This window comes from Camelina sativa, chromosome 19, assembly GCF_030686135.1.
Source record: "Camelina sativa cultivar CO46 ecotype springtype chromosome 19, ASM3068613v1".
Classification (NCBI taxonomy): domain Eukaryota; kingdom Viridiplantae; phylum Streptophyta; class Magnoliopsida; order Brassicales; family Brassicaceae; genus Camelina; species Camelina sativa.
The window spans coordinates 25,378,329-25,404,842 of NC_141898.1; the positions used below are offsets into that span (position 1 = coordinate 25,378,329).

The window sequence follows — 26,514 nt, forward strand, 5'->3', positions numbered from 1 at the left end:
TTATGTTTGCACAAAAAAAAGGTCTATGACCAACCAATCAAGGTTGAAAAGTTAGAAGAAAATTAATTTGACATAATTATAGAAATAATAGAAAATTATAAGCACAGTGGTAATATATGAATCTCAAATAATTCAAAGATGAAAATATAAATTAAATAAAAAGTCTAAAACTACTACGATAAATTTTAAAACACAATATTAGAAAAAAAAAATGCATATATTAATCTTCCTTTTTTTTGGTCAACATACTAATCTTACCTATTCCAAACTAAAAAAGGAGAAAGTAGAAAAATTTGTCTTCCCATTAAAACATTTTCACCAATAGAGCAAAGTTAAAAGAAATATTTTTGACTAAATTATTTTGTTAGATGAAAAATATGAGACGATCTATGTTTATATAGAAGTGAGTATTTATATTTTTTAGAATAAATAATTTACTTTTTCTATTTTTTTGTAGAATTAATAATTTAAAATTAAAATAAGTAAATAATATTATAATTTTGAAATTTATGAATTATATATATATAATCTCTTTATAATTATCTTAAAAAACTGCTTATTTTTGTAATATTTTGACAATTATCTTTTTATATTATTAATATTGTTTAAAACAATGTTTTTTGTCGTAATCTTAAATCCCCTACTATATATTAACTTTTACACATGTCAAAATCTCAGATTAATAACTCGACACGTGTCAAAATCATGGTAATTGCTAACTTTCAAAACCTAACTTTATATAATAAGATGTATAAGTTAAGATAGTGATATTAGTTGTTGTAGTAACATAGCAAGAAAATCTCAAATTTTTCTTCTATTGTATAATTATTTATTTTATTTGATAAAAGTAAATTTGTGTAAAGTTTGAGGGCTAATTGGCCAAATAGCCTAATCAATACACTCACATGTGACTAAAGCTCAATGCTTATTGTTTTTCCACAGATCAATCCAATAGAGCAAAACCAGTTCATTGTGGCGCCAATAGGTAATGATGTTGACCAACGAATCCTAGAGCGCTAGTCCATTCTAGTAAAAGTTTTCACACAAAACTGAAGTATACTTGATAATCTAAATGACAAATTAATGATTACAGTAATCTTTGTTTTTTTATTTGTTCCAGGTTGTGTTGAAAATCATAACAGTTAACTAGAGAAACCGTATTACACCATTATATTGGGAAGATAAGGGCTTTAACCACCAAGCCACTGGTATGCCGAAGAGGCCACGATCGTCAAAGAACCGGAACCATAGACAGAATTCTGTTATCCATGTACCAACACCAACACCAACAGTTATCCATGTACCAACACCAACATAGCCGCAACCGGATGATCCAGAATTTTCAGATGATAATGAAGCTTTCGATTTGGGAGATAATGACGGCGGACTACAAGTTTTGTTAGATCACAGGTCTTCAGTGTTAAAGCATTTACCAGATGGAGATGAATGTAGAATAATTTAACTGCAATGGGGGTAGACCTCTTATAGATGGTGAAATGTTATTTGGCATCAAGGATGTGTTTAGATATCCTACTTTGGAGGAGGCTTTGAGAGGCATCTGATGATTGCAACTTTACTTTGTTTTGAGGGTTGGGAAGAACCAGTAATCTACAAAGCATTTTTCGGTAGTCCTAAAGTTCCTGTTTATATTAAAAATATATATTAAAAGAACACAAATTAATAAAGTAAAGAAAATCAATTTGATGAGTAGGAACATGTACTAAATATGTGCAAAATTTGAATGTTTATATTTGGTTGCATCTATTCCTTTAGTTGAAATGCATAATTATATTCAATAACATATATATTTAAAATATTTTAACTTGGATATTTTAGAATAGTATAACTTTATATATTTGTAAAGAATGTAATAAATATTTACCTTGAGACTTAACCAAACAAATATATATATATTTTTTTTTGGTCAAACCAAACAAATAATTAACTTATCATTTTATTATTTCCAGTAGCTATTAGTTGGGTTGTGGTCCAACTTGTCTCCTCCCTAATAGAATGAACAACTTAAACAAGAAAGATATTTGTGTCGTAATTGTATTTTCCATAGTAACAAGAAAGTTTTGTTTTTTTTTAATATGTTGATGTCTAAATAAACTATGGAACTGCACCGTAAAACTATCTTCAACAAATCGGCTCCAGCTTTAAGATGTAAGACACTAAATCTGGAAGTTTGTACAGCTATGAATCAATTTCTATAACTAAAAGATAAGATGTGATTATTGACCTATGTTTTTGAAACAGATACGAATCTTACAAAGCTTTTGCCAATGATTGTATTGTATCACAAAACTAAGTGATATTATTTTAAATTACCTTTTAGTAATTGATATAAAAATTATATCTTAATATCAGTTATAATAATTGATATTGTTATTGATTTGTACATCATTTCATTATAATTGATGTAAATCTAGATCATCTACATCACTTACTAAATATTAACACAAATCTATAAATCTACTTCACTTAATAACTGATGTATTTATTAATTTATATTAATTTATTAATTTATATGATTGCTACCCGGTCCACTCAAAGCTTGAAGGATGAAGAGGCCGACCTCTGTTTTTGAAGGGGCAGATGAATCAAGAAGATTTTGAACCAAAGTTCTAGAGTTTTGTTCATCCTTCACTGTAATAATATCTCGGGGTTTGCAGCGATAACTTGGTATATCAACTATACGGCCATTAACTAAAATATGTCCATGGTTAACTAATTGGCACGCTTGAGGAATAGTCAAAGCCATACCCAATCGAAAAAGGATGTTATCCAAACGCATTTCAAGTAATTGTAGTAAAACTTGACCTGTTGACCCCTTGGCTTTTCCGGCGATACGCATATATTTAAGTAATTGGTGTTCTGTAAGACCATAATGAAAACACAATTTTTGTTTTTCTTCTAAACGAATACGATATTGAGTTTTTTTTTACAGGGCATGATTGGTTTCTAAGATCGCTTCTTGCCTTAGGCCTTTTACTAGTTAGTCCCGGTAAAGCCCCCAGACGTAGTATTTTTTTAAAACGAGGCCCTCGGTAACGTGACATAAAGACTCCTTTTTATTGAAATTATACAAAACTAAATAAAATTAAAACTGAACTAAATGATAATGATAAATGACGTGAAATACACTCCAATAAACTATTGGAATACAAAGAGTAAGAAGATATATTCTCTCAATATACAGATTTTTTTTATTGTATATACAATATATATATAAATCAAATAAATCACAAATTTTTCCTTTATTTTCTTGATTTATTTTGCAAAGATCGAATTCTTTTACCCCAATATATATTCCTATATGGAAGTTTATATGACATAATATAAATGGAGTGGTGACTCTTGGAAAAAGGTCCAAGAAGTCTTTTCAATCTTCTTTGATTTTGAAAGTACATTAAAAATCATGTAAAACGAAAAAATATGGAAAAGCCAGCTATCGGAATCGAACCGATGACCATCGCATTACAAATGCGATGCTCTAACCTCTGAGCTAAGCGGGCTCAAATAAAATTGAGCATGCATACAAATTCACTAAACTACTATATCATATCAATTAACTATTCTATATAATATTTTTCCTTATCTATTTAGAATTAATCATATTCTATATATTCTAGAACAGAATATAGCTCAAATAAATAGTGACTATCATTAAATAAATAAAACATAACCTTACCTTAATTAATAGAATATAGCAGTATATTGACGTTCAAATTTTAATTTCATTAGTTTCTAAATAAGAAAATCTTAATTAGATCAGAAATCTTTTTTTTTTCTATCTATTCTATCTATTTCTATCTATTATCTATATAGTATAGAATTATTAGAATTTCAAATTTACGAAGTAGAATTCTCATTTTTTTTCCATTGTACATTGTACAATTCTAAGTTTCAATAGTAACTTTCTTTTCATGAAAGTAAAAAAAAAAAAAAAAAAAGAATAAACTGTTCGACTATTTCTTAAAATTTAAGACAACGATGAGAAAAGGAAGAACATATATATGTTATGTAATATATAACCATATTGAATTTCAAATACAAAAATGATAGAATCTTTGTTGATTAGACTAAATCAATATGAATGGGGCTAAAAAAAAATGAAAGAAGATAACAAAGACATAAAATAAGTATCTATAATGTAATGAATCCCAAGGTTTCGGCATAAGAAAAAACGGAAAGACAGCGTAACATAATGAGATCCTAAAAAGGGGGATATGGCGGAATTGGTAGACGCTACGGACTTAATTGGATTGAGCCTTGGTATGGAAACCTACTAAGTGATAACTTTCAAATTCAGAGAAATCCTGGAATTAACAATGGGCAATCCTGAGCCAAATCCTGTTTTACGCGAACAAACCAGAGTTTCCAAAGCGAGAAAAAAGGGATAGGTGCAGAGACTCAATGGAAGCTGTTCTAACAAATGGAGTTCACTACCTTGTGTTGATAAAGGAATCCTTCGATCGAAACTTCAAATAAAAAAAGATGAAGGAGAAAAACCTATGTTGTATAAAATTAGGTAACACAAAACGATCTCAAAAATGACGACCTGAATCTCGATTTCTTTTTTTTTTATAAACAAAATCGAAATGTTGTGAATTAATTCGAAGTTTAATAAATAATATTTATTGATCAAACGATTCAATTCATAGTCTGATAGATCCTTGATGGAACTTATTAATCGGACGAGAATAAAGATAGAGTCCCATTTTACATGTCAATACTGACAACAATGAAATTTATAGTAAGATGAAAATCCGTTGACTTTTAAAATCGTGAGGGTTCAAGTCCCTCTATCCCCATCTCTACTCCCCGAAAAGGTTGACACCTTGCTTTTTTCGTTATTATTTATTTGAATTAGATAGAATCTATATCATTTTTCATTTTAAAACTTAGAAAGTCTTCTTTTATTTAGAAGATCCAAGAAATTCCCGGTCCAAAACTTTTTGAATTTACTACTTTGGAGTTTCTTTTCCTTGACATAGACCTAAGTCATATATTAAAATGATACTAATACTTCAGTAGATGATACTTCGGTAATGGTAGACATAGCTTAACAGCAGGGGACTCTAAATCCTGTGTCATATCATAATGATCCTTCAGTTACTAATGGTAGACATAGCTTAATTGCAAAGGACTGTAAATCCTTGTGTCACCATTACTAAAGTCGATGCAATGTGAGGATGCAATTTGACCTAGGAGCATTGGTCGATGCCATATGGAGGCGTCGGTCGATGCAATTAGGGATTTCGTGCAATGTCGAGCATGCGTCGATCGATGCAGTGTGAGTGTCGGTTGATGCGACCCTAGTTGGTGTTGGTCGATTCATGGGTTGGTGTCGGCCGATGCAGTTGTCTGGTTTGTTGTTTGGTTATTGATTGTTGTTTGATGGTTAGAGATATCTAAATTGCTTATGTGTATAGTCTAGTAGATGAAAGGATTGCCTCACTGAGTGTTTATAAAATACTGACGTATCTCATATGTGTTGCGATGCATGTAAAGGCAAAGTGTGATCGTGGAATCAAGGCGATGAAGAGGAGGATGTTCTAGTGGCTCGCTGTTTGTGGTCTGACTTCTGTTAGGTTGGTAGAGTTGGATCATTAGAACATTGCTAGGTTACTGGTTTTATGTTTTATGACTCTGTTAGATTAAATTATTGGTTATTGGTTTATTATTTATTAGTCATTGGTTTAAAGTTATCTTGTTGATTATTTTCCGCTGTTTGGTTGATTGTGGTTATGTTCAGCACCTCTCGTGGAGTTGTGGGGAATCTATTATGGTTTGTGTATAGCCTGGGAGAGAGGGTGTACGCGTCTCGAGCTGGAGATAGACTCGGAGATGGTTGTTGATTTTTTTAGGACAGGAATTCAAGATTTGCATCCCTTGTCTTTCCTAGTACGACTGTGCTATGGCTTTCTTTTCAGAGACTGGATAATCTGTACTTCTCACGTTTTTCACATGTATAGAAAGATTAACCGTCTGGCGGACAGGTTAGCTAACTATGCTTTCTCTCTTCCATTAGATTTTCATTTATTTGATGCTCAGCTGGATGTTGTTAATCATTTTGTTTTGGATGATATCGGTAGAACGGCGTGTATGTACGTTCTGTCCGAATGTAATTTTATTTCTAGTTCAATAAATTGAGGGTGGTTGCCTTTGGCGGTCCTCTCCCCCACCAAAAAAAAATGAAGAAGGTTCTAAAAGTTTACAAAAGGTTTGAAGATGTAAAACACGTTGGTGGATGTGGGAGGAGGACTTGACACCATAATAAGTTTAATTACGTCAAAGTATTCTCATATCAGAGGCATCAATTTCGACCTTGCTCCAGGTTTAGCTCTTGCTCCTTTTATTCCTGGTACAAAACAAATTTGACAAATTTAGTAACTTTTTTTTTTTTTTAAAGTTCTGGTTTCGATATCATATATGAACCATTTTTTTTTTACTATTTTAACGTAAATCAAATTATAGGTGTGGAACATTCCGCTGGAGATATTTTTGTAGAAGTTCCAAAAGGCGGTGCGAGCTTTTTCAAAGTAAGATTTACATAACACATCATGTGGATTATAACAATTTTGTTTTAATCTTTAACAAGTATATAATTTCAAAGTCAAACCTAATTATGCGAGAGTTTTTTTCTTTTTGTAAACTAAAATCAGTGGATACTACATGATCGGGTGGACGAAGATTGTATAAAAATTCTAAAAAATTGCTGGAAGAGTCTTCCAATGAAAGGAGAGTGATCATATTAGACATGGTTGTGCCAATATAACCAACCAGTGATGATATTTCGTTTCGTCAAAGATTATGTTCGACATGGATGCATTGATGCTAACACGAACATTTTTTTTTGTTGGTTTAATTATGCTAACACAAACATCAGGTGGTCAAGAGAGAACTCTTTCTCAGTTTGAAGATTTAGGTTCTCGTAAATACAAAAATCCATATATACATTAATTTCATTTTATATTCTCTAAAAATTCGTTACTTCAATTTCTTATTTTAGTTTTTTTTTTTATTTAGGCTACAATTTATCGTAAGTTTTCAGTTTAAATGTATCACAATAACCAATCTTAAGGTTGGTCATCACTCTTAGCAGGAGTAGATCTCCTGGAAAAAAGATCAAGATTTATTGTTGGAAATAGACAAACAATTCGTTCAGGCATAGATAACATTGTTAACTCCCATCCGCCATGTCGATGTCCAAAATGGCCTCACAAGATTCTTTTCTTTTACAAGATTTGATAGTCAAACAAGGAGCTCACCGTTCATGGGATATGCATAAACTCTCTACTTTGCCATAGAAGACCAATAGATCATTAAAAACATCTACCTCCCAATGGAAAATAAGTCAGATCAATTAATTTGGAACTACACATTCTCTGGAGATTACACAGTCAGATCAAGTTATTGGTTTCTAACTCATGATCCTACTGATGATAATCCTCATCCTAACATCCCACATGGGTCTGTTGAACTAAAGAATAAAATATGGAAACTACGCATAATGCCAAAGATCAAATATTTTCTCTGGCATACCATATCCCTAGCCTTGCCTACTACTATAAGACTACGTACCAGAGGCATGAATATTGATTCGACATGTTCCCGATGCAGAAAGGATGATGAGTTATAAACCATGCTTTATTTACCTGTCTTTTTGCCATTTTAGTTTGGCGATTAGCCAATACTTCCTCTCTTAATTGGAGTCAACTATCTGATGATGCGGAGGAAAACATTTCTACACTCATAACTTATTCATCTCGACTGGACATCTCCTCTCATGATGCTTTACAACCTTTTTGGCTTCTTTGGCGTATTTGGAAGGCCAAAAACAACACAATCTTTAACAATTATAGAGAAAGTGCTTTTAAAACTGTTTTACAAGATCAAGCTGAAACACAAGAATGGATTAATATTATGATAAACAAGACGAATCCTCGAGAACTTTCTAATCACCGAACACATCGGTGGACAGCTCCTCCCCAATCTTCGGTGAAATGCAACTTTGATGTAGATTTTGATACGATTAATCTTTAGGCAACTGGTGGCTGGATAATTCGAAACCATATCAGTACACCCCTTGTCTGGGGTTCAACGTTTTTAGGTCATGCTGGAACTCCACTTAAAGTAGAAACAAAAGCCTTGCTAGTTGATTTGCAAAAATCATGGATTAAAGGATACACAACTGTCCTTTTCGAATGAGACTGTGAGAATCTTATCAAAATTGTCAATGGTTTTCAGAAGAGCTCTAACAAACCTGACTCAAGATATTCACTACTGAATTTCAGCTTCTTTTCATTTTACAAAAAGAGAGTGTAATAGAGCTGCCCATAACTTAGCAAAATATGGTTGTCTTGAAAACATTTTTTACTCTGAGTCTGTAACTCAGCTGGCATGGCTTCGAGATTCTCTTTGTATTGATAATTCTCAAAAAGAATAAAGTAATATCTTGTGGAAAAAAAATGTATTACTCAAAAATTATTAATATTTTAATTAAATTTCCAAATAATATGTTATCGACTAATATAAAGTTGTGCTTTGTATATTATTTTTGTTTACTTTTTTGACTAAGATTAAGGTAAATTAATGTCAAATTTTGAAAGTTAACTTGTATAGAGTACATCAAAGTGAATATTTCTATATGCTTCCTTTAAGATTTTAGATACAATATTTTGTCCCATGCATAAATTTTGATTGGTTGGTATATATCAGATTTCTAAATTTTTGATTATTTTTTTGAAGAAAATGTTATATTTTAGTAGGTAAGATTAATTAAGATTTCAATTAATAACACTGAGTAAGCTTATGAGTCACATGGTTAGCTATTAAACAACACGTTGAATCAAACAATCGGATCTCGTATAAAGTTTAAATTAGTTTTAAAGAGATGAACCGCATCGTTATTTCACATGGACATGTCTGAGCTGTGATTATAAATTTATAACCTACAACTTTGATTAGACATGCTTTAAGCACACAAAAAAGAGAGTTATACGTACATGCTGTTACCATTTTATATAATGATCAAACAATCAAAATCTTACAATTACGAGATGCTTGGATATTCAATAAATCACTTGACCCATAATAATGATTCTTCTACAAACATTCACTACAAGTACTGTATATGTTTTCTTTCCAATACATGCATTATGTGTATTTATATTTCTTTATAACGAATTCTTTCTCTATTTAATTAAAAAAGATGATACTGCTTTATTATAAAGCAATAGTTGCCAAAAAAGGAAAAAAAAGTAATAAAGCGATACTTTTTAGTTTGGCACATCTATTTGGCTATATCTAAAGATAAATCATTGGATAATAAAATTAAAGCTGAATTGTTCAAAATTATTAAGAATCTTGGTAAAATTACACTTTAAAAACTTGGAATATACGATGGAATCTGAATACATGAGAGCAACACACTAAAGAAGTGGTGTGGATCAAAGTACTTAGAAATTAAATAATTCGAGTAGGGTAATGACAATGGTTACGGTTTATTAACCACTGGTTATGGTTAGAAATTTTGTTTAGCATTTAATCATAACTGCTTATTAAACGGTTAAATACGGTTTTGGTTAAAACGGTTATGATTATATACGGTTAAGTTTATTTGATAACATGGTACAGTTAGAAGTTTTGGTTATAGTTAGAAGTTTTGTTTAACATTTAACCATAACTGTTTATTAAATGGTTAAACGGTTGAATACGATTCTGGTTAAAACGGTTATGATTATATACGGTTATGTTTATTTGATAATATGATACGGTTAATATTAATTGATGATATAATATGGTTGACATTATTTATTTTTAATTGATACATTATTTTAGTGTACTCATATTTCTATAATTATTCGTATGTTTTATTATATTTTAAACACGGTTACAGTTAAAAAAATTACGGTTTAACTATACGGTTAACCAACAATTTTAATATTATTACAATTAAATAACGGTTAAAGTTAATATAATTTAAATATATAATTATGATTAAAGATTAAGATTTTTAGCCGTTTTATCCGATTAAGATTCTGTTATGGTTTAGATACAGTCTAATTATTGTCCAAAATACGGTTTCTATTTGATTTTGGTCATGCCTTTATATTTGTGTGTAGAGTGTAGACCGTTGACTTGACTTAGTATACGTTAGACTTTTCGATTAACGACTTCTTTTTTTTGTTTGTATAACTATTTGGTTAGAAAAAATATTGTGTTTATATGTTATGTGGATAAAAGTATGTTTACACCATCAAATTTTCTGCATAATATCACGATTTTGATTCAAATATTCGTGGGATTTGTCTATCTATATACGTGAACAAATAAAAATAGAGTGGCACTGTCGTGGGAACTGGGGAGTAAATGGGTGGCACGATCTTTACTTTGTTCTTGCTTTAAGTTATGTCAAGAGCAAATTATTATTATTACTATTTTTTATCAAGAAATAGAGCCGGAGAGCATATAATAAGTAGATAAAAAAATTTCTAGGTAACTTTATTTAAAACAGTATCTATCATATGTAGTAGTAGATGATCTAGTTTATAATACACATAATAATCACAAATGGGCTTTAAAAACATGAAAAAATATTTGAGTCTACTGCAATATATAGTTTGCTTTTGAAATTTGAATCTACACCTAATAACTGAATAAAAATGATATTTTCTTTTTTGCTTACAATTTTATATAAAAACAGAAAAATAAGTCAAAGTCAATGCCCACTAGTTTAAGAAAATATGATAAAAAAATCATGAGAACATGTAAACTAAACAATCCACACAAGGGGACAAGGCTTATTACTTCACAAAAGTTATTTTGACTCATTTTACACAAAATTTAAAAAATTTAGTTACACGTACATGTTTTATTTAATAAATAATTAATGATTTAAATACAATGAAAATTCATATTTAATATAAAAAAAATTTGTATATTTTTCCTTTTAACTAGCCAAAAGAAAATTAATAGATTCGTTAGTGATATAATGATATTCATACACCCTAAAATAATTAAGTAAAGAGTTACAGCCTTTTAGACTTTTGAATTTTTTTAGAAAAATTAAATCAGGACAAAAACATCTACGCTGGAAGAAAAAAAAAATCTAACATGCGTTCCTTTGACGGGACATCAAATTGACCAACCCAACAAATCGATCTCGACTTAAAACCGGATTAAAAACTCTTCAACGTAAAATTCGAACCGAACTCGAATTATCTACAACCGAACCGAACGACTCAAAATTGTAAAAATCTCGACTTAATATTGGTAGTTTTTCAAATCGAACCGAACTAAACCCAACCAAAACTCAATAAATCTAAACCGAACCAAACTAACCAAAGGTTTATTATAAAGTTTCCATCAACGGCACGCATAGTCTTTTACTCTTCTCAAAGCGCGTGGGTTTTTCATATGGTATGAAGTAAAAACACAATTACAAGTAGCCAATTATAAAATTACACGTTAATGCTATAACATAATTTATAAATATTTGTAAAATAAAATATTAGTCTCTCTCTCTCTCTCTACCTCAAAAAAAAAATATTTACTTCTGTCTTTGAACCGAAGAGTCTTCTTCTTCATCCTTCGTTCTTCGACTTCTTCGTCGTCTGTGTACAGATAATTTCATTATTGTAGAGAGCGAGAAACAGAAGAAACAAAGAGAGAGAGAGAGAGAGAGAGAGAGAGATCAGAAGAAGAAACGAAATCGCGAAGGGGGAAACACTTATAGAAGAAATTGAGATTTTACCTAAAAGGAAACGTTTCAAATGCGTGCATAGATATCGATACTCAATACTCTGAGAGATTTTTTTTTAATATTAAGGTTTCTGTAACTTGCGTAGCTCTCAGTTGTTCGTTCGCTGAGAGCTTTGATAATCATCTTCTAGATCTTTGGGGTGGAGGACAAAACAAGCTCGCGAAAGACGGGAGCTCTCGCCGCCTCTAGGATCCGATTCCGTTCAGGTTACATTTTCTCGGCTTTGTGTGTGTTCGTTTATGCGTAGATGAGTCTGGATTTAGGATTTTGTGGGATCCGATTTGGTTTCGGATTTGGAAACTCTAATTGAAAACGCAACCGGACTTTGATAATTTCGATTTCGTTTTTGATCTCGTTCCTGTATCTGGTAATTTCTGTGATTTGGGGAACATTCGTGTTGACTGAGGATGTTTTGCTTTGAAGCAATGTTCGTGGTGATGGTTTGCTTTTGAATTGGCTATTAGAGAAGCTGTGGTGAGTGGTGATGGTTTTGACTTTTCTTGGTTTTAGATATAGATAAGACTTTTTATTTATTTGTTGTACAAGTTTGAAATTGTCAATTTATTTCCCTGTGGATGTTTGATTCTTCTATCTTTTATGTTGGATCGTGACAAGTTTCTTCAACTATAATGGTGAAATTGTGTTGTTGAATACTTGAATCTAGCTTGTCAACTTGACTTTTACACTTCTGATGTGAGACATATTTGTATGACATTCCTTTTGTTTTAGAGACGATTGATTTGAGAGTAATTTTCAATTTTTTTATCTGATTTAGTCTTTTTCAGAGTTGTATCTTAAGCTCTTCTATCGTTTACTCAATGTCTGCTCTTATAGATATCTGATATTCAAATTTGGGTTTTCACATGTAATTTGTAGGTTTCGACTGGTTCTAGCTGCCAAGTGGAATTTTATCAGTGGGTTAAAGGATATTTGAGGTTGAGGTGTTGCAGTATGCAATAGAGGTTTTTATGAGATGAAGGCAATTAAGGGGTGGCGTCTAGGCAGAATAAATTATCTGCAGTCTTTGCCTGGGGCTCGCCACCGTGCTCCTACAAGGAAGCTAGTATGGATCATCGCGGTGCTTTCACTGATAGCAATGTTTTTAATTGGTGCGTTCATGTTCCCTCGTCACAGAAGAGCGGCTTGTTATATGTTTTCGTCTAACGGGTGCAAGGGATTGACTGATTGGCTTCCACCGTCACTGAGGGAATATTCGGATGACGAGATTGCAGCTCGTGTAGTGATTAGGGAAATATTGAGCTCCCCTCGTGTTATAACAAAGCGGTCTAAAATTGCTTTTATGTTCTTAACTCCCGGTACATTGCCTTTCGAAAAGCTATGGGACCTCTTTTTTCAGGTAGACTTCATCTCTTCCCTCGGGCTAAGATTATAAAATGTACAATGTACTCTTTTGAGTTTAAGCTGGCCATTTATGATGTTTGGCAATTCATCAAAATTGTAGTCTTTGTCTGGAAAATCGTTTGACAACTTCGATGCAGCATGTTTATGCGGAAGAATACTTAGCTGTGCATTATGAAAGCTTGCAATAATCTGAGTATCTTTATGTTTATTTGATTTTCTTTGACTTATTTCTTTCACTAACGATTTTGTGCTTTTACCTCTCCTCACAGGGTCATGAAGGGAAATTCTCTGTTTATATTCATGCATCAAAAGATACTCCGGTTCACACCAGTCGCTACTTTCTTAACCGTGAGACACGAAGTGACGAGGTATGTCTCTTTCTCTATGTTTGATGTGTATAATTGTAGATACCATGTCATCCCTCTTCACGGTCATGAAGAGAAAAAACCATAGTTCTGGAATGATTACATTTAGTTGGTGGATGTTACATAAATTTCTCTTACTCCTATTAATGAATTTCATGATTATAGTAAAAGAATCATATATGTTTTCTGAAGGTGGTCTGGGGTAGAATATCGATGATTGATGCTGAGAGACGTTTGCTGACTACTGCTCTTAGAGATTCTGAGAATCAGCAATTTGTTTTACTCTCTGATAGGTAATCTCCTGGAAACTTTATTTCTCTTCTTACTGAGTATTCTGAGGTTCCCCTAACCAATTTGAGTGTTTCTGGTTTTGCAGTTGTGTGCCACTACGAAGTTTTGAATATATGTACAACTATATGATGTACAGCAATGTCAGCTACGTTGACTGGTAAAGATTTTTTTCAAGTTGATGAGATTTGAGAACAATAACTACACATTTTTCCAGATTTCTTCATATAAGATATACTCTATTATTCTTCAGCTTTGACGACCCTGGTCCACATGGAAAAGGTAGGCATATGGATCACATGTTGCCGGAAATTCCGAAGGAAGATTTTCGAAAGGGTGCACAGGTAAAAAATATTTTACTGATCCAGTATTGTGCTTGCTCGTACTCTGAAAATATATGCGAGATCAGCAAAATACAAAGACTCGAATAGAAGGGGCCAATTCTGTGTCATTGTTTGAATCAATTGATAAAACAACAAGGTTTTAACGAGAATACTTTGTGGACTAATTATAGCAACAGAGTATGCATATTACCTTAGTGTATAGGAACTTGATTCTCTTCACGTCCAAATTTTCCCTTGCGAGTGATTATTTGCTACCACCCTAGTATTAATATCATCAATTAAACACATTGTTCTGCATATTTGTTCCATCCGTTGTTAGTGGGAAAGCATTTTGATCAACTGATGCTACAAAAATCGCCATGAGAGAGTTTTTCAACAAGTTCTCACTCATCACTTACTCAATTATCTCCATATCCGTGCAGTGGTTTTCCATGAAGCGTCAGCATGCTGTAATAACTATGGCAGACAGTCTTTACTACTCTAAATTCCGGGATTTCTGTGGGGTGAGTACGACCTCACCTTCAAAATAGATGTTTTATTACCTTTTTGTCGATTTTATAGAGGTGTTACTTTCTAGATACATTGAAAAAACACATGTTAAATAGGACGGTTATATTTTTTCTTCAGCCAGGTGTAGAGAGCAACAAGAACTGCATCGCAGATGAACACTATCTGCCAACATTCTTCCATGTGAGAATCCATTTTGACTCTTGCTAAAATGAAAATGTTTGTTGTTTTAGTAATTTCTTTATCCATAATATACTTTGGTCTGATAAACTTTGCAGATGCTTGATCCTACTGGCATTGCTAACTGGACAGTGACATATGTTGATTGGTCTGAGAAAAAGTGGCATCCAAGAAAATACATGCCTGAAGATATCACACTCGAGTTAATTAAGAACATCACGGTATCATCACTAAACCGCTATGATCTCTTAGAATCTACCTTGACAATTCCCTTGCTTGCTTCCATTGTGATAAACTAATTGGTGTACATTTTTAATCCATTTACAGTCCATTGACGCAGTGGCACGCGTTACAAGTGAAGGAACGGTACACACTTTAAAACCAAGTCATCTTCACTTTTGATTAGTTACAAATTTTCTGGCTTTTTCCTCCTTTACCGAGATGATAATCTACCTTTTTTTAAATGCCTGCAAATATAGGGAATAGCATCATGGACGCATTGCATGTGGAATGGGATCAAAAGACCTTGCTATCTCTTTGGAAGAAAGTTTCACGCTGATACTCTCGATAAGTTGATCGACCTCTTCCCAAACTACACAAGCATAGCATAGGGAGCCACGAACAATTTTGATTGATTGATGAAATCCAATGCAAAGGAGGTATTCTTTTGACTCGGATTCTTTGACCAACGTTCAGTTTACACACATGAATCAAATTAAAACTTGAAACATGGAACCCCTAGAAGCTGTTACTCGCTTCGAAGTCCTAAAGAGCTGAGAAAATCGTGTGATCTGGAGAAGCTTAGAAAGTGTTTGGGGTTTCTTTTTCATTTGGTTGGGGACGTTGGGACATTTTTAACTCATCTGTTTTCAGTACATCTCATAGTTTGCTATAGAATTTTCAGAGTGCGTTTTGTGTTTCTCCTCTTTTGTTGAAAATGAAATGAAAAAACAAGGCATGAGGTTTATACAGTTTTAAGCTGGGCATTTGACATATTAATGGAGTTTTTATATCAATAACTAATTATACAAGCTGCTATAAAGCATTTTCCCCTTCTTTTTTTTAAACAGACACAATTCTCTAGAACTACCCTCTTATTACTGCATATTACAAAAAAATAATATTACAACACCCACAAGATTTGTTCATCGCCGATGTCCTAGAGCCACCACTGGAAGCCTCACCTTATGCCCTCGGCTACCTTTCAATTTCACCTCCCCGAAGCTGTATACTCCAGAAACCGATCTCACGGTCATAGTGACTGAGAAAGTTCTAGAAGCGCCTGGTCTGAGTGTCATTGCTGGTGGGTTCACTTCGATGGCGATGGAAGGCTGCATCCTAGCTGATATTGTGTATGTTTCTTCTACTTCTGCCACATTCGTCACTCTCCTTGTTACGGTTTGGGTCCCCACGAGATGAGAAACTGCGATAGATGGTGCATTGAAATTTGAAGGATGTTTCATGTCGTAGTTACAGCGTGTGTTTGTGTAGTTTCTTATCTCATGGGCACTGATCCCAGGGGTTGTGCACAAGAATCCTAAATAGTCCTCATACCCTACAAGAGAAAATCAATTAGTCTTATCAACCAGAAGATCAAAGATCTTTGGTCTATCATTGATGAGACATAGCAACGATACCTGCATCAAAGATAAGACCAGGATCTAGAGCAGCACTTGGATTGACATGACCACTTCCATAATCGAAAGGAGTAGCCTTAACAAGTGTTACAGCCTCAGTGTCTGAATATTGCTGCGCCTGAAGAAGCCTTCCTGCTCTATCTATGACTGTTGAGGTTGTCATCAAAGCTGATTTGATAGCAGCTGGGCTCCATTGAGGATGCTTCTGCTTCACAAGCGCAGCTATCCCGGCTATGTGTGGTGCAGCCATGCTGGTTCCTGATATAAGCGCAAATCCTTCACCTGCTCAAAATCCAACAGTAAGAAACTATAGTTCGTTTCAAAAGGACACACCACATGTGAGCTTTAGTTCTTTGAAAAGCTTACCAACATAATTAGGCTCGTCTGTTCCATTTGGACACCAAGCCGCCCATATCAGATAACCGGGTGCAAGAATATCTGGTTTAAGAAGATCAGCATCTTGAAAGCTGAAATCCTTGGTATTGGGTCCTCTAGCTGAGAACAATGCCACTTGAGGTGCTGATTTGTGAAGAACAGGTGCTAAGCCATCTCCGATACTTCCCTTGGCATTAAAACTTTGGACTCTTCCTGTCCAATCCCTTGATGTACTGACGTTGTAGTAATCGATCAAATCCTTAAAAAAAAACCAAAACAGCATTTCAGATTGAGAAAATAGGCTGTGAGGAGAGTAACTGAAAGCAACTGAAACTCCCATTACCATTGACTTAGACACATCTGTAATCAATATTCCTGGAACAGCAGAAGGAACAGGATCGAATTTGGTTCCCGGAGATACATTTTCAACAACAAGAACAAAACCAGCAGCACCGAGATGCTTAGCGGTTGCAACAACTTTCTTGATGGAAGCTGTACCAACAACAAAGTTGAAAGAATATCCACAGAGAAGAATGTTTCCCTTGACCAGTTTCTTGTTAAAGACTTCTGGTCTCTGGCAATCAGATGGATTATACTTCGAAGAAGATGAGTCCAGCAGAACATCATTTGAAGAAACCAACGTGTACAATCGATGAGGGCGAGTTGGTGCTGCAGAAAGCACGTAACAGTTCATCAAAACAAAAACTCGGTATATATAGTGCCATGCCAAATGTAAAAACAAATTTATTATTTATTCTTACGAGATAAGCCCATCCCAGCAAGCATTTTCCCATTCCCAAGAGTCAGATGATTTTTGTATCTGCGATCATCAATTGCAGCGGCGACAGTTGTTATCCAGGGACTATATGATACCAAAGTTTTCGGAAAGGGTCCTCCGTTTCCAGCAGCTTGAGCAACGAAAACACCAGCTTTTACGGCACCAAGAAGTGTAGCATCAAATGGATTTAAGAACGTTGTCTTGGTAGTTGTTGGAGGACTATTTGGACCAACCGAGAGGCTCAGGATATCTACTCCATCATGAACAGCCTGTCATGAAAACCTCATTTAATATCAACTAGTGTTAATGTCCATGGAAAGTAGCAGTTATAAGGTTAATTACTGCAGGATAAATCATTTCATCTAAGCTGAGATATTTTTCCATGATACTTTATGATCAGTCTTTCCTAACTTATGCTTAAGTTCTTACTCTTACCTGATCAATGGCAGCAACTACATCAGCAACAAAGCCTCCAAAAAGCCGATAAAGAGCCTTGTAAACAGCAATCCTGAACGAAACTAGCCTTTTTTAGCCTACCAACGTGAAGAATACATCTGTCAATAAAACTGACATTTTGCACATCTGCCTACCTTGCACGAGGAGCCATTCCACTCGCTCTTCCAAATTCATAACCATGCATCCTCAACTGAATACCGTTATTCCCAGCTGCTATAGCTGCTGTATGACTGAGAAAATCCAGCAGAATCAGACTTGCTTAGTACAATAGAATACATGCACACAACGATGCAGTCTTATCTCCCCTAAGTCACAAAACTATAAAGGAACAAACCTTCCATGCCCATCACCATCCATTGGAGATGCATAGTCGATATCCGGGTTAAATGCCCCAGCCGCTTTAGCAGCTTCAGCAAAATGTTGAGCTCCAACGATCTTCCTGTTGCAGAAGCTCTTCTTGGTATGAGGATCTTCTTCACATTTCCCTTTGTAATGAGGAAGAGGGCCATAAGGTAATCTGTGGTGAGAGGCAAAACTCGGGTGATGAGGATAAATCCCCGAGTCAACAAACCCGATGACAATGTCTTCTCCTGCTCTATCAAAACCGCCTCCAGTTGGCCAAACATCAGTTGGAAGTCCTAGAAACTCTGGTGTATGTGTGGTGAGTCTCCTCACTTTCCAATCTTTGTCTACAGATTTCACACCAGGGGCGCGACGAAGTGTTTCTGCCTACCAAATATATAGTGGAATAGTGTAAGGGAACATGAATTCAAGAAATATATATTTAGCAATGATCTCAAGTCGATTATTTCACCTGTTCTGGAGAAACATGAGCTGCAAATCCATTTATAAGGTGTTTATAGCTGTAAAGCTTTTTGTATGATCCTTCCTCAAAGAGCATCCCAAGAATCATATCGTGCTTCCTCTCTAAGTGACGAGCATACATTGTCACCAGTTCACTAAAACAGTAACAGATTATTAATCTAGCAAGCAATGTATACACAGTACCTTAAATACAATTGAAGAGGAGAAACTATCTAAGTACCTTGATGTATCAATCCTCTCATCAGATTCGACAGCAGTTGCTTCAAAACCATTTTCTCCACCTTTGTAACTTATAATTGGATCTCCGTCCATAGTCACAATGTAAACCTCTGCTGCCACAGTAGCAATAAGCACAGAAACAACAAAGATTCTCAACCCGATATCCATTTTGGTTCACACAAATGAAGCTCCAACTTTAAACTGCAGCATCAAAATCAAATGAATGCATTAGCATCCTGAAACCAAAACCACTATCAATGGAATACTATCACTTCAGTCAAACCACATATTCAATCAAAAACGTTAAACAAAATGCAGACAACACATAGTCAAAACTACTGTATAGAGATCAAGAATCAATCATCTCCAAGGCCACCAACAAGCACACAAGAAAAAAGCAAGGAAGAGATTCATCTTTCTCGCTGTTTTAACTTGAATTTGTCAAAAACCAAGCACATAAAAGCATTATAATCAAACCCAACCAACCCCAAGAAAAAGAACTTACTCTAGAGAAAATAGCCTAAACACAACAATCAAGTAAAGAAAGTTCAGCTCCATCTTATACCATTTATATAAACAAGAAAAAAGCAAAAAAAAAACCCCAAAAACAGTAAGTAAGTACAGTATAACAACTATTGCTCTTCAATTAATGAGACAAACAAAGAAGAGGCAGAAAGAAGAAAGAATCTTTAATCTCTTACAACTTACATTTTGTAAAAAAAAAAAAAAAAAAAAAAAAAAAATCAAGACTTGAAGTAAGAATAAACCAATTTTCACAAATCACCACCCAAAGCAAAGAATCAAAACATCAAATAAAACACAAAAAGAAAGATCCTTTGAGGGAAAAAAACTGTAGCAGCCAAAAAAAAAGACAATAATAATGTGGAAGTACGAAACTTACATTTGCTTCACGAGACGGATGAACAGAGAAAGAAAAAAAAAGTTAGATTTTTGATACGAAAGAATCGAATCAGAAGCCGAAAAGATTAAAAATTTAGTGACTACATAAACCACATTTGCAGAAAAAACCACAGAACAAGTTGATTCAGATCTCTCTAGACTCTAGTCGAGTGATTAAAAAATTACTTTTTTTTTGATCCTGGGTTTTTGTTCGTAGAATAGAGAGAGATCTAGCAAAGTATCCAAAGAGAGAGGGAAAAAAAAAAAAGGGTACGAAATTTAAGTTAAAAATAAAAAGAAGTTACAGTACTGTGAATATTTTAGTGATGAATGAAGTGAGTGTGTGTGTGTGTGTTTTTGGGTATATTAATTAAAATTTTCTTGATTTTGATATTATAGTAATTGACTTAATGCTAAGGATGATAATAATGATAAGTTTATATTTGGTGGTGTGTGGATGGATTTACGTAAATGTCCGAAGGTGGGAGGAAGGAGAGTGACCATTCGCGCGCCAGATTTGCTGTCAGCTCGTACTTTAATGACGGTTCTGCCCCTTTAAAAGTAGATAATTGATATCAATGTTTCTTTTGTGTTAAATGCTTGCTGATACAACAAATCCTATTTTTCTTTTCGTTTTTAAATGTTTCTGAATATATATAATACTATATTCTTAAAAATCTCAAAAATAATAGAGTGAATAATTTATGTGATTTTATTACCTGTATACTGTATAGAAAACACGTTGATATTTTAGAAAATTGATGATCCACACGGATTTCACTGTTTTGTCATTTCACCTAATAATCTGTGATGATAAATATTTTTTTTTTACGGGATAAACAAAACTTTATTTGAGAAATACTAAAATAGTCACACTTAAATATATATACTAAATTGAAAGATTGTCATTCTTTGTAGCTAGTTACTTTGATATGGGAGTAAGTTCAGCAAATCCGTTTTATCTCGACTTTTTTTTTTTTTTTTTTTTTTTTTTTTTGTTGCATTAATAAAAAGGGGAGTCTTCAATACAAGGCAAAAAGCCCATGACGGCCGTAGGCCCAACATAAAATAAAAATCTTACCTAAAGCTTACCCGTAGGGGACTTCACCCTGATGCCAAAAAAACGGTTGCGGCAATGAAACTCTTTTTTGAATCTTTGAGTTTTTGTAGTTTGTATTACCCATAGTTTTAATTTGTTTCTATGTAACTTAGGGTTTTGTATCTTTCTCAATTTTAATAGACCATAAAATTGAAAGATTGTTGACAGAAAAAGGTTATGAACATGGAAGAGGCCAAGGAGAAAGAAAGAAAAAAAATATTGTTAGACTTAAATTGGTTACAGCCTTACAGGTGAAAAGTTAAATACTATATTCATAAATAGAGGGCCACTATTATTTAGCTCAATTATGGTGTTTGATCGCTGAGGAAATGAGTTCCTTTTCAATCATATACACGTCTTTTTCATCCCAAAAGCATTATGGACAACTGAAATACAATAATTATACAGCTAAAAAGAGTCTATATATCCAATCTAACATGTGAAATAATTTAAGATTTGGTGTTAAGAAAAGTTTATGAAGGTTGTTATCATTGATGTTCCACAACATAATGTCGTTCTAGAATGATATTTTTGTTAACAATAAATAAGAAGTATGTCGCACAAACCAAAATATTAATTTATCCCTGATTCAAAACTTATCAAATCTTAACTTAATTCATCTTAAATAGTTTTATACTGAATAGAAGTATATTTTTATGTTTTTTAAGTTTCTTAGAACTTCTAACATAACAAATTCTTAGTATATATGTATGATAAATGTCAAAAAGGCAGTATTGTTTTTGCTAAACCAAAAGAAATATGTTACAGTCTATAAAAATATCACCAAGATATAATCCTATAACCATGACCATATCATATAAGCTGAAACTCTATATTACCCGAAAGATGAAAAGTACAAAGTGATATTTTAAAAGAATGATAAAAGATAAAATGTAACAAAAGTCCAAATGGCGTAATAATAACAATTGTTGAAGACACGCAAAGTTCAAAGTAACTTACTCCACTTTAGAGGAACAAATATGAATCCAAATCAGATGTTTATTCGGCCTAATAAGTTTTGTTAAAGCAAACTTTCTTTACCATGGAATGGAAATTTTTACGAGTCATATATGTTGCACAAAAAAAGTCGGGACTCCTAGATATTACTGTATGTGAATATTACATACGAAATATTTTTTTAGTTAATAGGTAGTATATAACTATATATACAACATATTTTAATTTATTTAAAAAATAGTAAATGGAACTTTATAAATAAAAAGTAGCAAATGGAACCGGAGAAATTTGATTAGTACCACATTTGGATCAATTTTGATTTATTGGTTTTCTCATATTAAAACATTTACATGTGGTCCAAAAAGGTCTAATTAGACTCTCTTCAATTTTACTAATAAATAAGAAATTTCTACTTTATTCAAACGCGTTATTACATGCAGCTAAAAAATAATAATATTGTCATTATCTCTTTTTTTGTTTAATAACTTTGTCAATGGTCTTTCATGATAGACTATATATAGATTATTAGCAATTTGAACTACCGGCATATTGTCACAATATTATATAGTCGGTGAACTGCATATGATGTGAAGATATATCAAGTAGTAAACTGCGCAACCGATCACGGTTTCACAAATTGCATAAGCCATACTTTTGTATTCAGCTTTCTTGAGATACAACATAATACTCTGGACTTCCATAAAAGTGTTCAAGAAATCGCTAGGTGGTATTTGGGCGATGATCCAACGCCTAGAGCCTAGAACGCTTAATCGGGGCTTAGACGGTTTTTGGGCGGTTAAGGCGTTTACAAAATAAAATATTATATATATATAATTATGTACAAATATATGTTAGAAAAATAAAAAGTTATAAATTATAAACAAAAGTAAGAAAAATACATTTTTAGAGTTATATTTAACAACATATAAAAGTTTATAATTACATATGTATAGATATAAAACTCAATAATTTAAATATATGTAGTAAAAAATCAAAAATAAATATTAAAATAAAATTTATGTAATTTTAAACGGTTTAGACAGTCATCTAGGCGTCTGCTGAGTGCTAGCGCCTAGGTGGCCACCTAGACCGCTTTCTTGAACACAAAAGAAGGACCAAAGAACATTCAATATTTGGTACTGATCTTCTAGTGTAAGGACCAAGGTCTCCAATCTGCATCCAAAGGGCTTCAACTCGAGAATATAAGCTAATTAAAGGAAAAAAATTCCTTAAACTGTCATACCGTTGATATAATGAAGCAATTTTAAAATTGCTTGAGATAGACACACGAGGGACATATGTGTATTGAGCCAATGTAGCCCAACAAATACCAGAAGGTTGAGTAATGGTCAAGTAGATGAGTTTGCCAATAATGCTCATAAGAAATCCTTATGTACGTACATAGACCCCAAAACTCGATACCTCTCGCCCGTGACATTCCTATACTGATCACTCGAGTATGCCCAAGAAAATAAAATAGTACACGATTCTAAGCTACTTTGTACAACAATATACACGTAAATGTTTAACATATATATATATATATATATATCTGTGTATATTTGTAGACAACAATTGATGCAGTTGGATACAAGAGCTTTTCCAAGAGATTTCCAAATTTATTTCTCGACAAGCATGGGTTACAAAGAGTGACGTGAATTAAGAGAAAGAAGGATCATCAAACATGTTGTAAGCCAACACCCAAGTGCATTGTGCAATTGTTCTTCTTGCTTTGATTGAGACTTTTAATATGATCAGATCACAGCTATATATACATCGATAAGGAAAGCGATTATACTGAATGTATATTGTATAGATATAGAAAGATCAATCTAAATTACGAATTGGAGGTATATGACAGTTTAAAGTTAACATCTGAAAGCGCACATGTGAGTAATGTTCCCACAAAAATGTCGTCTAGTCCAAACACATCATGTGTCCAGTCATTTTTTTCTTTGTATAAATATTAACAAATAGTTTTCCCTCTAACACCAACAAAGCAAATTCGTATATTCATTTTTTTTATTGTACTTACTTATTTTTGTTTGGTTAAAAGATAGTTTACTTCTTTATCGTCGACGTAGCCACACACCATGCATGAGACAAACCGTTCTGGTATGATAGCGATGCCGCAAGCTCTCTTTTATCTTTCTTGTAATGAGAAATATTATATACTATAAACAATAATGATGGGTCTTTTTTATATATAACTGGGGTCTTTTAAACTGAAATACAAACTATTTATAATTGGATCTGTAAAATAGTAGGGTATGCTTGTCGATCGTTTGAGTAAATGATCCACAAAAAATATCACGTATTGATGACAAATTTTATAGTATTTTCTTGAGGTATCTCTTTCCTATCGTGGGTTTGGAGTTTTCAGTTTTTAGTTTAAAAAGGATATCATATAAATATATATATATATATATATATATATATATATATATATATAGCTTCTCTATGTGTACGTATATCTTCTCATCATAACAACCAGATATGTGTATGATTCATTATTAATTTGAAGGTGTGGGGATTGTAAAACATGATTGTTGAACAAATGACTAGAACTCTTCCATAGATGGTTTAAGTCTTGGGGTTATGGTGCTAATTCCAGTTCTTAAGTTTTTTTCAATTTTTTTCAATTCATCTGTTTCTTTATCTTTTTTTTTTCTCTTCAGTAAATAACTTAATTTTTGTTGATCGTTAAATTTAACATTTTAAAAATACATTATAAAGCAAATAATTATTTTTGTTAACTCATGATCCGAAGCATCTCGAAACCTATTATAAACCTTTTTCTTTAACCATCAAAAATATTTAATTTACAGTGACCAATCATGATTTAAAATGCATTGTAAGATCCGAAGTATAATTCAACTAATTTGGTGAATTATTCAACACAACCACGAATTGGTTTGACTAAATGAATCCTTCGATCATTGACTAAAGGATTTTTGTAATGTAACATTTTTATTTTCGTTTTCGTTGATCTTAGTGAAAGGGACTTTGAATTACCTTTCGGTTTGGAAAAGACAATTCTGCTATGTTAACTTTTCGTGACTCTTCTATTTCCTATTGCTAAGTTGCCTAAGTAGTATAGTGAGAAAAAAAAATGTATATAAAAAAGTCTCACAACTTGCATATTCCAAAAATACTAGACGAAAATCATGTGAAAAAGGCATTTTCCCTTGAGCGTGAAGATTTTATAAAAGAGAACTCATAATCCTCAAATGTGCTTTTTGAAGCAATGTGTTTCACTTATGATGAAAAGCTTCTCTACATACTTCTTCGGAATATACTAAATATGCAATGCACGTTTGATAATAACTCACCCCAACGTATACATATGGCCCATAACGTGTTAATGTCTATGAGACTGTGACTACTATGTATTGTATAAATTATTGCTTTTCTATAGGTTTATACTGGTAGATGATGAGACAATTTTAAACCAAAAAGAAGAAGATGTTGAGAGACAATCAACAGCTTAATTAAATCACTAGGGGATTTTGGTTTATGGTTAATTTAGATGGAAAAATTGTCTATTAATTTCTTCAAACAAAAAAAAGCTTTGGATGTAAAAAACGATATTTCTATGTGAATATAATGTTACATCAAGTTTCTTTTGTTCGAAGAAACAAAAAGAAAATTAGTCCCTCTTAAACTGAAAATAAACTAAATCCTGAATGATCTAAGCAAATTACATGGAAAATTTTGTATTTTTTGAAGTCATTTCATTCATACATATCTATTTTTTTCTTTTGACACAAATTCAAACTGAGTTTAAGATTTTAGCTTTAGAATGCCTGCCTTCGTGGTGGGCATTGTAGCTCATATAGTGACCAAAAAGCGGGTTATTAATAAATTCAACCTTCTTCTCAAGAAGATTTAGGATTGGCCTCTTGATCAAACCCCACTTGGTTATGGTGGGGATTTTGGTCGTTTAACTTCATCCATATCTCTGTCATAGCATTATGATATGACTTCTAACGTACAACTATAAACTCCAAATTCACGTGCATAATATAAACAACACTTTATGACATGTGGACTCACAATCTCTCATATTACACGTGCATTTACGTACACAAACACAGACATGAGCATAGTTCCATATTCTTACATTTAAAAATCATGTCAGCAAATATTATTGGGTCAGCGAATCCTGCATATTGCATCTACCAAGAAGACTATTCTTCAGAGCCACCGGATCTGATCAATCGTGCCCATTTCAAGCCCAAACTACTCGTCTTTGTTAGATTCTCGTTTTAAAAGAAAAAAAGAAAAAAAAATGGTTTGCTCAAACATTAATAATTAAAAACAATTTTAAATTTTAGAAATGGAAACAAGATAATATGGGGGGAATGTTTTTCTTGGAATTGAGCTAGTTGGAAATCAAGAATAAAAAACGTCACGTACTTTATAGTTCTTTTAAGAAGTTCTATGCAA

General features: G+C 32.9%; 2 protein-coding genes and 1 non-coding gene across 9 annotated transcripts; 1 reads left to right on the forward strand and 2 right to left on the reverse strand.

Annotated features, from left to right (window-relative positions):
- Positions 1–3,445: 3,445 nt before the first annotated feature.
- On the reverse strand, positions 3,446–3,518 carry TRNAT-UGU (transfer RNA threonine (anticodon UGU)). The gene has a single exon. It is a non-coding gene; the product is annotated as a tRNA-Thr (tRNA).
- A 7,962-nt stretch (positions 3,519–11,480) lies between these two features.
- On the forward strand, positions 11,481–15,790 carry LOC104767130 (glycosyltransferase BC10). Of its 2 annotated transcripts, XM_010491166.3 has the most exons (12): positions 11,487–11,979; positions 12,197–12,247; positions 12,650–13,130; positions 13,405–13,503; positions 13,693–13,793; positions 13,877–13,948; positions 14,042–14,132; positions 14,555–14,635; positions 14,760–14,822; positions 14,918–15,040; positions 15,147–15,185; positions 15,299–15,790. In XM_010491166.3, exons 3-12 carry the CDS (start codon positions 12,747–12,749, stop codon positions 15,428–15,430), a joined length of 1,185 nt encoding a protein of 394 aa, XP_010489468.1. In that variant the 5' UTR covers positions 11,487–11,979; positions 12,197–12,247; positions 12,650–12,746; the 3' UTR covers positions 15,431–15,790. The 2 variants fall into 2 exon arrangements, with proteins under 2 accessions (XP_010489466.1, XP_010489468.1); XM_010491164.3 differs by lacking the exon at positions 12,197–12,247 and having other exon boundaries at positions 11,481–11,979.
- A 15-nt stretch (positions 15,791–15,805) lies between these two features.
- LOC104767129 (subtilisin-like protease SBT2.5) lies at positions 15,806–20,468 on the reverse strand. 6 transcript variants are annotated; one of them, XM_087501663.1, is made up of 11 exons: positions 20,011–20,468; positions 19,111–19,310; positions 18,880–19,024; positions 18,400–18,794; positions 18,200–18,295; positions 18,045–18,117; positions 17,593–17,878; positions 17,175–17,500; positions 16,823–17,090; positions 16,457–16,738; positions 15,806–16,374 (listed from the first exon to the last, which is right to left on the reverse strand). In XM_087501663.1, the coding sequence occupies exons 2-11, from the start codon at positions 19,275–19,277 to the stop codon at positions 15,965–15,967; spliced, it is 2,448 nt and encodes an 815-aa protein (XP_087357789.1). In that variant the 5' UTR covers positions 19,278–19,310; positions 20,011–20,468; the 3' UTR covers positions 15,806–15,964. The 6 variants fall into 6 exon arrangements, with proteins under 6 accessions (XP_087357789.1, XP_087357794.1, XP_087357790.1 ...); XM_087501668.1 differs by having other exon boundaries at positions 18,400–18,790; positions 20,196–20,448; XM_087501664.1 differs by having other exon boundaries at positions 20,196–20,448.
- Between the last annotated feature and the right edge of the window lie 6,046 nt (positions 20,469–26,514).